This window comes from Perna viridis, chromosome 5 (genome assembly GCF_037379345.1).
Source record: "Perna viridis isolate PV_CMFRI_1.1 ecotype Kerala chromosome 5, ASM3737934v1, whole genome shotgun sequence".
In the NCBI taxonomy this organism is placed as follows: domain Eukaryota; kingdom Metazoa; phylum Mollusca; class Bivalvia; order Mytilida; family Mytilidae; genus Perna; species Perna viridis.
The window spans coordinates 755,427-767,281 of record NC_142449.1 but is presented as its reverse complement, the minus strand read 5'-3'; the positions used below and the strand labels follow the sequence as shown (position 1 = coordinate 767,281).

General features: G+C 34.2%; 1 protein-coding gene across 1 annotated transcript; it reads left to right on the top strand.

Moving 5' to 3' along the window:
* The first annotated feature begins 7,218 nt into the window (after positions 1 to 7,218).
* On the top strand, positions 7,219 to 10,302 carry LOC148615517 (toll-like receptor 4). Its single transcript, XM_088581789.1, has one exon. The coding sequence runs from the start codon at positions 7,415 to 7,417 to the stop codon at positions 9,917 to 9,919; it is 2,505 nt and encodes an 834-aa protein (XP_088437915.1). The 5' UTR covers positions 7,219 to 7,414; the 3' UTR covers positions 9,920 to 10,302.
* Positions 10,303 to 11,855: the final 1,553 nt, after the last annotated feature.

The window sequence follows — 11,855 nt, the reverse complement described above, 5'->3', positions numbered from 1 at the left end:
CTCACACATGTAAACAATATTCATACACTTCTGTAGTAAATTACAAATATGGGTTTAAAGTACACATTCTCAGCTTTATTTTGGCTACTTTTGATCAGATTACACACAAATAATGCACTTACAATGAATATTTCTAGGTTCTGTGTGTTTTTGGTACTACATAGGGTGGTGTCCATTTGACCCGGAAGTGGTTAGTAAGACCTTAAAAACATTTTTTAAGTTTTATGTATTTCTTTTTTTTCACATTTTATGAAGGCTTGTGGTATTATGAGTCTAATAAGCCAAAAACTATCAAATTCAGACATGGGACTGCAAAGAAATGGTCATTTTTATATCATGCCCCTCAGTGATATTTTCCCTAAATTACTAAAAAATAACAATTTTAACTAACTTGTCACACCAAATTGATATCTTTGATAATTCAAGAAGTTGTAATATTAAATATCATTTATCATTATGAAAAAAGGACAGATTTCAACAATTAATATCATGCCCATTTCATCAATGTGTGATTCTTAGTGTTATGTCGTAAATTTGTGTTGTCGGAGCGGAGAGGTAGAGGGCATGGCATAGCTCCTCCAGATGTCGACTGCCTCCCCGTCCGACACGTTAATATGACCTCTATCTTTTCGAGTGACATATTTTGTTGTTTGTAGTTTGGGGAGAACTCGCTCGTGGTAGAGTCTTGGTGGAGTGGTGGTGTTTTCTTGCTATGTCTGGCATGCATGTAGTTTTGTTTTGTGTCCGTAGCCCATCGGACACTGCATGCTTTCGAGGCTGGCCTGGTAAATAAAGATATCAAGTTTTTACTCTTTATTGTCCTGAACGTACACAGTGATCAACATATATTTTTCTTATAATTTAAGCCTAATACTATTTATACTTTTATTTATTTGATTAATATACTTTTTCGTTTATTTATTTTGATAAATAAGAATTTAATTATTTACATAGTTGTTTTAAATAAAACTTCAACTAAAAACCTTACTTCTAAAATTCTAATTATAAAAGTTAGAAAAAAAATATCAAATTTAAATTGTTCACGTACCTACTAAATAAAGATATTAAGTTTTTACTCTTTATTGTCCTGAACGTACACAGTGATACCAGGGCTGGGTTGAGCTCCCTTAAAAACTCAGTATCACGTGCTGTCGGACCTGTCTTTATTTACCAATGAAATCTCTTTTTATTTAATTTCCAAAGATGAATATTCATAACGCCTTAGTATAGGAAACGTTTGGTTATGTAAGATTACGTTTACTCAAACTTACTTTATCTTTTTATGTCTGATACTGTTTTAATTTATTTATCCTTAAACAATGGAAACTATCATTTTTTTTTGCCTGGGAGAGGGGCTGGTCAAAATGTAGGGGATATCATTGTTTTTTCTTTTGATGGAAAAGGAGAGTTCAGGTTTTTATCTCTCTTTATAGAGGGGGATCATTTCTCAAAACTTTCCTAATTGCTGAAATGCAAATGATATAAAAAGACCCACGACAGTGTATACTATATAAAAAGTCTTATATTTGCATGTCCTCATTGTAATGAAGCTACCAACAAATATGACATGGCTACCAATATTGGAACACACTCGGTATCTGTCCACCCATCATATTATTGACGTTGAATTTTTACTTTGGGTATACCGCAATTTACATGCATATCTGTACAATAACTATAAATGAAAAAGGGGGATAAAGTATTTTCCCTAGCTTGAAGAAGGGGTACCTAAATATAGGGGTTCTTTTTTTACTCCAACTTTCAATTCTAAATGACTACCCCCTAGGCCTCCCAGCTAAGAAATGATACGTCCTTAAATACATATGTAGATATATTACATTGTCAAATCCCAATCCCCACTCAGCCCCTATGACGTATATGTCATATATGTATTTTCTTCAAGTCTTTGTAATATGTTTTGTATATAATGTATGTGTTTTATGTTATGTTTCTAAAGAAAAAAGAAATGAACTGTTTTCTTTTTTGTGATTTTTCGAAAGCGTTTGATAAAGTTTGGCACAAAGGTTTATTAAAAAAGATTAAATCATATGGTATTTCAGGAAATTTATTTAGTTGGTTTAAAAGTTACTTCGATCGTAGACGTCAAAAGGTAATGTTGAATACAGCATCCTCAGATGATTGCCATCTTTCAGCTGGTATTCCACAGGGATTTGTACTTGGACCTCTTCTTTTTATTATATACATAAATGATATAGCAGGTAACTTGACATCCTTGTGCAGACTTTTCGCAGACGACACTTCCTTCAATTACTCAGATTCTGACAGTGAACAGATCCTCTCTGTAATCAGTCACGATCTGAGTGAATTGGATGAATGGTCCAAAAAGTGGCTGATGTCCTTTAATCCAGATAAAACCGAAATTTTGATATTCTCCAATTATGAAACTCCCAACGTCACGTTCTCCTTGAATGGAATAGACATTCCAATCAAAAACCAACATAAACATTTAGGAGTAACATTTAGCAGTAATGCCAAGTAGAACGACCATGTAGAAAATATTATAGCTAGTGTTAAAAAAACATCTAAATATTCTTCGGATGTTGAAGTATCAACTTACTAGAAACACTTTAGAGAAGTTATATTTAATATATATAAGACCTTTACTTGAATATGCACCTGAAGTTTGGGATAATTGTGGTGTATGTAATACCTCCAAATTAGAAAGACTTCAATTAGAAACAGTGAGAATTGTCACAGGTTTACCTATTTTTACAAAGATAGAAAACATATATCAAGAAGTTAATTGGGAACCACTAGATGTTAGACGCAAAAGAAGAAGTTACAAATGATTTATAACATTGAACATAAAAATGCCCCATCTTATTTGCTTGACATACAATCCCTTACTAATTATCCCCTTAGAAACGGAGATGACATATTACAGCCATTTTGTAGATTATCTGTAACAAGCGAGTCTTTTTTCCCTGCTACTATTAAAGAATGGAATAAACTTGATGTATCCACTCGACAATTAGACACTATTTCCAAATTTAAAACAGAGTTAAAGAAGGATACACACAAACCACTAGTTCCTCATTATTATTCTATTGGTGAACGAAAACTGAATATTATTTGAACACAATTAAGATGTTCTGCTTCTTCTTTAAACTATGACTTATGTAGAGTCAATATCGTAAGTAGTTCTTTATGTAGATGCGGAGATGTTGAGGATGCTCATCATTTCTTTCTTGACTGTCCCTTACACGAAAACACTCGAGTAATCCTTATGAATAACATTAGTTGACTGACGATGATTTGCCATTGAATGTAAATCTTTTGACTCATGGAAATCCAAATTTAACTTATGATCAAAATGTTCGTTTAATAAAACATGTCCATAGATATATCAAAGAAACTAACAGATTTTCTGTTGTTTGATGAAATTTGATGAAATAGTGATATGCCCATGTTTTCTTCACCATCACCACATTCCTCTCAACTCTCTTATTTTTTCTTTCCTTTTTTCAAACTCTTCTCTTCTATGTCTTTTTTTCACTTTATTTTTTATCTAGTGTTTGAAAAATGTAATTGATGCATGCTCGGTTTGACAAAATATTGTACATTGCTATTGTATATGGGAGAGGACCTCGTAAATATGTTTTACTTTTGTCCAATCCTTTTTGTTTATTACAAATAAAATATGTTTAAACTAAATGGAAACTATTACCTAAAGCAATTAAATATATTTTGCTAATCTCTATAAAGTGTCAGTTTTTTACCTAAATTATTAGCAAGACAATTGAGCAAGTACCAAAGAATTCTAACATATTTAGTATATCGTCACAGATTACGTATTATTTAATGTTACAAATATTTCTTTCTTTCGGCTAAATTTACAAATATGTCAAGACATTATCAATTTACTTAAGCTAAAATGCAATTTTATTTATTTTTAATTTTTGCTGAATCATATAGAATTTTACTGCATCACATAAGTCTGTTCTGTATGACCAATTTGATTACTTTGAATATCCCAAGCAGTGACTAAGGAATTTCAGGGATGACGTCAAGTTATTAGTAAGTTTTACTAATAAAAATCTTGTTGCTATGTTGTTTTTTTACAATATATTGCACAATGCACCTCTTAAACTATAGTAATATCACCAATATAACTAAACTGATAATATGTGAAAATGGAAATAATGACCAGGAAAGGCAATTTTCATCAAATTCCGCATTTCTCTGAAATATGCCATAATTTTTCTTATGGTCTCATTAACCACCTCTAATGTTTCCATTACTTTACATGTTAAACAAGTAATTTTCAATGTTTCACAGTGAATTCCCAGGACAAATGACAACTTAAGCTGCATTGCGAAGTTTGAAAAATAAGGCACTCTACCATCCCATCTGATTGTGGATGAAACGCGGTTGTCCTCGTTTTGTGAATATCTAGAGTCCATGTTCTCCATATGAAATGTCTCTACCCATTTAGTGAAATTGTTTTGAACTACTAATATACATGTATATATATTTTCAACCGTGCGTCGTTTCTTTTAATGGTTCCATAAGGTCGAACGCAGTTCTCTCCATTGGAAATCCATTTCTGTGAGTTATTTTTAGAAAGAAGGTGCAAATGATTTTTGTGTCTTAAAAAACTTGCCCGTTTACAATATAATGTATATATAAACAAAATAGTCTCAACAATCAAATAATCACAACATCTTTATCGATACCCCTCTCTTGGTTTCGATTCATCGATGATGTTGACATGAAATGGACTAGGTCGAAACAAAATTTACACAATTTTATCACACATGCCAACAATGTTCATCCATCAATCAAATTCACCCATGAAATTTCGGACACTAAAATCACATTTTTACTACGTTTGTAAAAGACGGGGAAATGTCCATGGATCTTCACAGCAAACCAACTGATTGTCACCAATACTTATCTCCCAATAGTTGTCATCCAAAACATTGTACTAAAAGCATACCATACAGTCAGGCACTTCGAATTCGGCGTATTTGTTCTTCTGACGATACCACCAACAAACGTCTAGATGAAGTCCGTGGTCATTTGTTATCGCGTGGCTATAAATTAACAGATATAGATCGGGGATTTGAACGTGCTAACAAAATCAGCCGTAAAGATCTCCTCGAGTACAAACCTAAGAAAAAGAACAAAAGGGTCCCTTTTGTGCTTACATACCATCTAGCCTTTGGGAAACTCTCGCAGTTACTGCATTCAAATTGGAAAGGCATTCAAAAAACATCCCAAGCTCTCCAAGCTCTTTCCTGGGGCCCCGGTCCTGGCATTCCGTAGACCTAGAAGCCTAAGAGATGTCCTAGTAAGAGCAGAGATTTCATCTCAGCTCCCCCCCCCAAAAAAAAAAATACGATGGGCCAGTGTCGACCATGTGGAGATAAGAGATGTAAGACCTGTACCCAGATGCTGCACACCAAAACGTTTAAAAGCTACTGCACTGGAAAGGAATTTGCCATTTTTTGCGACGTGACTTGCAAAACCGAAAATACCATATACCTTCTCCAGTGCCGATGTGGTATGCAGTACGTTGGCGAAACAGAACAACCTTTCAACAGGCGTATGAATGGTCATCGCAGTGACTACAAATGCAAACCAGACCTGGTACAGCACTACTTGCTTATACATCAATACCCCGTACTATTATATTTGGACTTTTTTTTTAATTGTTTCCGCAGTTACTTGTAACTTTGATAAAAAGACCCTCTTTGTTTTTTTCATTCAGGATCCTTATCAGTTGCTGATGTGAGCCTTCGATAAAGGTACAATCACCCACAGCGTACGCGATTCAGCGTCTGAATCTGTTTTGATCTTGAACTTTGTGAGTTTTATGCCCATGAAGTGCGATATTTTTGGACCAGCTAGGCTTGATATAGCATGGCTGGCCGAGTGGACGTTTTCTTCGTACAAAACTGTTGGCAGGTCGCCGAAGCTTATGAAATTTTGGCAAGGTCCATATGAGGGTGTTACGAAAAAGTTTCATGCAACTTATGAACTGCGCCATACATCTGACAAAAAGCCTCAAATGGTTGACGTGCTTTTAGAACGCAACAGTTAGTTGGTGAGGCACCAGACAGGCGCTCTGATCAAACAGAACTTGTTGATGACGCAGGGGAGTCAACTGAATCTGTATAGCCTAGTTGGCTGAGTGGTCAAGGGCGCTGGACTTTGTGCAAGCGGTGTTGCCACAGATTTTCACAGCGGTAAAAGTTTGAGTCCCGCGGTGGGAACGACCAAAAATTTGCATCGCAAATTTGACAATTGTAACATCGTCGGGAATTTTTCAGACCTTCAGATATATATATATATATATATATATATTAATATATGTGAAAAATTAAGATGATAAAAAAAAGGAAATTTGTTACTTTGCACTAGAAATTTTTTCTATCTACAAGAATTATTCTATATTCGGATCATATGCTAATGATGATACCGTGGTGTAAGGCTTAAACAGTCGCCACTTTTCCTTAGGGTTACTTTGGTAAACTTGTTTATCAACCTCATTTGCGATAAGCACCGCTTTTGAAGGAACGGGTTTACCCGGGTGGTATAGATCTCATTCCACAGCCATTGTATTGGATATTTTTTTATAGTCTGTTTGAGTTCTAGATAGAGATCTTTACCAAAATTCTTAAAACTTTGATTTTCCAAATTAACTCTATTTTTCATTTGCAGATCCTTTCCTATAGTACATATAATCTCTGGTATACAAGCCATGTAGACTCATTTTTTAAATTATCTTACGATGTCACTTGACATGCCTTATAACTCATCGCTGACATCTAAATTACTTAAGTGACCTAGTTTGTTATGTAGCTTGATCACGTGGATTTTTGTTTAGATATTTATATCAAATATTCAAATAGAGTTGAAAATATTTAAAGGGACAAAATTAGCTTAAAATGTTTACTATTAAAAATATGTTCAACAAAATAAATGGAAATTTTATGCCTTATGTTGAAATAAGACTGCATTTTTTTCGCAGAACTCGTAGGCACTTAAAAATAGCAAATATAATTGAAACCTGAATTCTTAAAAAAAAAAAGTATGATTTTATTAGAATTTTTAGGAAGATTTATTAAACTCAAACGGATAAGTTGTGTTAATTTGTGAAGACTACACCGTACTATCACTTGAAGTGGAAAGCGGAAATGTATCTATTAATCTGGTTTAGTTCTGTATAATTTAAATAGGGTTGATAAAGTTTGATTACTGACCAATTTTGTTATCAGTGTGACCAGGTTAGGGTCGGTATTCGGTTAAAATTCCTTATATTTATTGACATGGTTGCCAAAACATTTATACTTGTGCGAACTGAACATAAACTCGCGCATACAGTATGTCAAGTGTCCCAGGTCAAGATATAGTGTAAGTTCTATAGGATTGTTGTCGACGTGATATCATGTATGTGATAAAGATACTTCTTTTGTGTGTCATATCTACAACAATTGGACATCGATGTAAAATAATGCGTACCAAAAGTGATATAATTTGTGACTGTAGCAATCGTGGATACCGAGAACTTCCGAAACACATACCGGTAAATACGACCATTCTAAACCTTTCTGGAAACAAATTTACTCTCCTGCGCAATGATACATTCAGTGAATTTAAAGAACTGCATACGTTGTCGATAAAATCATCAGGAATCAGCCAACTGGGTAGCAACACGTTCAACAACTTAGATAAACTTCAAACACTGGATCTTAGCCGAAATTACTTAGATTTTACATCGTTCCCTAAAACCATCTTCAATTCTTTATTGAACCTGACGTATTTAGATTTGTCCGAAAATGAGGCTCAGTTTTCTGAATCGTACCCGGATGCGTCTCTCAGTGTCTTGAAAAGACTTCAAGTATTGAATATAAATGGAATAAGAGAAGGGAGCTTTGGTTCTGGCTTTTCAACAATGACAGAACTGAAGGTCTTGAAATTCTTACCATGTGGCTTCACTGAGCTGTTAAATGGGACATTTACAGTGTTTGAACACATTAAATTAGAAAAAATCACTCTGCAATGTCATATAAAAAGAATAGAAAGTGCATCTTTTTTTCCACTAAAAGGATTAAAAAATCTTGATCTTTCCAATAACAACATGAAAATATCGGATATTATTCCATCTTTAGCCGCATTTAAAGATACAAACATGACATCAATTATTCTGAAGCGTAACTATTGGGCCAGATTAGGCGCAGATGTTCTTACTCCGCAACATTTTCAAATTATTGGGCAGATTTGCTTACAAAAACTTGACTTGGAAAAAAACTTCATCGCTATTATACAGTCCGGTTCTATTCCGACAATGAAATACAAACATTGTCTAGTATCATTGAATTTGTCGAGAAACAAGTTATACGGAGATATAGGAACTGCTTTTGAGTTATTTGAATTGACCGGTCTTAAGGTTATTGACATTACAGGTCAGGATCCCCTAATTCCTGGTTCGGGAGCAGGATTTCCTACTTTCCCGTCTGATAAATCTATCATTAGGAGATTAGTTCCCGAAAAGACTACACATTATAAAAGTAGGCCTTATGTCGTGTCATTCCCTTTACCGCCTAGTTTAGAAGCCTTTTATGCTTCTAAACTTGTTTGCAATCCAATGAGACTGATAAACGTCAATCTAACTTCAGCACTGAACTTGAAGGTTCTCGATTTTAATTGGGCACCAGTACGCTCCTGCAACGCTACAATATATGGAATAAAAAATTTAGATGTTTTGCGAGTGTCCGGATTCAACTGTAGCTCTTTAAATATGTTTATATTACAGCCTTTTAAGCGGCTTCGTGTTCTTGATAGCCGATCTGCTAGTTTGGGAAAAGGACTGAAAAATGACAAAGATGGCATGTTTCTGAATGGATTGACACAACTAGAAGAAATAGATTTTTCTGCTAATGCATTCTCTCAAATGAACGATGTGTTTTTTAGATCCCAAGGACATTCGCTTACTCGGCTCATACTAAAAGATAATGTTTTTTCAGAATTTCCCATTTCAGTACAGAACTTTACAAAGCTGCAATATATAGATATTAGTTACAGTAAAATCAGGTATTTAAGCACTAAAACAATGAAAGAATTAGATACACTGAACAATCGAGTGGATAACAAACTTGAAGTACATTTAAACAACAACTATCTTGAGTGTAACTGTGAGTCAATGCACTTTATTGAATGGCTGCATCAAACTAATGTTACCCTTGACAACAAGGGAAATTACACGTGTGAATATATTGACGGAAGTAAAACGTCGACAACCTCTGTCTATAGAACATTAAAAAATCTGAAAACAAAATGTGTTTCAAAATTATGGCTAGTTTTAGCTATATGTTTATCCATTATACTTATTATAATTCTTGTTGGAAGTATCATAGGATACAAATACAGAGTGACCCTACAGTACTGGTATCTCAGCATCCGGCGGAAGTACCGTCATTACGTCAGAATTGAAGGGGAATCAAAAGATTATAAGTATAGTGCATTCGTAGCCTACCATCATAGTGACTATAAATGGGTTTGTGGTCCTCTTTGTTCTTTCTTAGAAAAAGAAAAAGGTTTGTCTTTGTGTTTACATCACCGAGATTTCGTTCCCGGAAATTTAATTGCGGACAATATCATAGAAGCAGTCTCGATAAGTAGAAAGGTAGTTATGGTAGTGAGTAAGAATTTTCTTGAAAGCAGTTGGTGTGAATTTGAACTAGATATGGCTAGAATGCAAATGTTTCAAGAGAATAGAGACATGCTGATTGTTATTTTATTACATAGTATCAGCTCGACAGAAATGCCCAAGTCATTGTTGAAAATATGGAATAAAGTGACATGCATTGAAGCAAGTTCCGACTTTGTTGATAAACACTTTAATGCTGACCATATTTTCTGGAAAAGATTGTACGAATCATTAATACAATAACTTCTCAATTTAATAATAATAAAAAAAAAAGCCAAATTCTTTGATGTAAACTATGTTGTCCTACACAAAAAAATATTGATGTTTTGTTTTGTTTTGTTTGTTTGTTTTTGTTTTGTTTTGTTTTGCTTTTTTTTTGGGGGGGGATTAAAATCAGCAGAAAAGACCTTTGGTACATCAACAGCAAAGAATCATATAAGTAATCTGCAAAATATTACACAGCGTAAGCTTCGGTTTAACGAAGAATGTAAAATGTCTAGAAAGAAATTTCGTATTCAGCCAAAAGAATCTAGTTAGTTCCATTAAAAAAAAAACAGTGTAAGAAAACTATGGATGAAAATATTTTAAATATTAAATAGGATATGCGAACCAAGCTGAATTGTTGAGTTGTGTTCTATTAACTATGTGTTCAATATGCTTTGAACATGCAATGCAGTTTGATAGAAGCTATTTATTTGAATGAGTAATCAAGGGAACCAAGATTCCAGCGGAAATCAAAAGAATGTAATCCACGGACAAAGACCAGACATGAAAAACAGACACACACAGCAAAGAACATAAAATATCCAAAATAATACATACAAAGTAACAAAAGTAAATGAACAACTCGGACTCCACTAAAAACTGGGAGCACGGACCAGGTGCACCGGTGGGGTAACCGTCCTCTACTTTTCTAGAAACACACGCCGACTTGCTCATAAACATGCTCATAAGACTAACGGTGAAAACGAAACAAGACATACATAGGCCAGAAATTCCTGTCTTGGGAAAAACACAAAAAAATGCGGCGGGGTTAAAGTACTTTGGCGTCATCACAACCCTCCCCCTTTAAAATCTGGCCACTGTGGAAAAGTAATACACAATTAAACACACCTAAGAATCAGTTCAAAAAGGTCTGAGTCTTGTTTACAACGGAAATAAAGAAACTGAATATAAAGCACCCAAATGTACAAACTAAAGACTACTAGCAGTTCAATGACAAGCCAGTTCAAGACCAGTTTAAACCTACAGAAAGTTATGCCCCCATCGTATGTGAAATCAATCCCAATTTTCCCATGCGGGGTTGAGAATCACACTACATCAAAAGTTATACAATACGGACAATAACCATGTCACGCCAACCACTGCTTTTAAATGTAGTATTTCAATTTCTATGTTAAGACCCTATGAGCGAATTAATGTTAATACCAAAAAGAGGTTCCGAGGAGCTTAAATCGCTCAAGTAAGAGTTTCAAGGACAATAACTCTAACAAGGAGTTGTCCGATAATTTTGACTCAAAGAAGACTTTGGTAGGAATTATTATAAGAATTATTTCATCAATTGAAAGTTTCTTTCGATCTATTATTGTTTACAAGATATTGGTTAAAAACTGCTAAAACATTATTTTTGCCTTTCAAGGGCAATAACTCTAACAAGGAGTCGTCTAATTCCAACAAACGTTTGTAGATCTTATCATAAGGATCACTTCAGCAACTGAAAGTTTCAGTCTATTCATCATAGTTTTAAAGATACTGGCAGTAGTGTCAGAGGAGAAGATTGTTTAAAGAAATAACATTAAAAATAGCAAAATAAAACATTGAAAAAGGGCAATAATTCGAACATGGCTCCACAGATTAAAACGAAAATTTTACCACAGATAGATCTTCATGCTGAACACTTTTACGCGAATTTGCCTAAACCGATACAATGTATTCGGGTAATACGGTTTGGATGTTGTTTATTAGGAGTAAAGTGTCCCTCCAAATGTTTTATTCGGGTGTCAACTATTTTCATGACTGTTTTGAAGAAAGAATCTAATGCTGTCTACTTTCTGACGTTTTATCCATTTCATACAATACGAATTGAGTGACTCCTGGATGATGTTACGATATATATTCCATTTGATAGTACTTATGTCCATTTGGAAGAAATATTTTCAGCTCTCGGTCTTTAACGGCA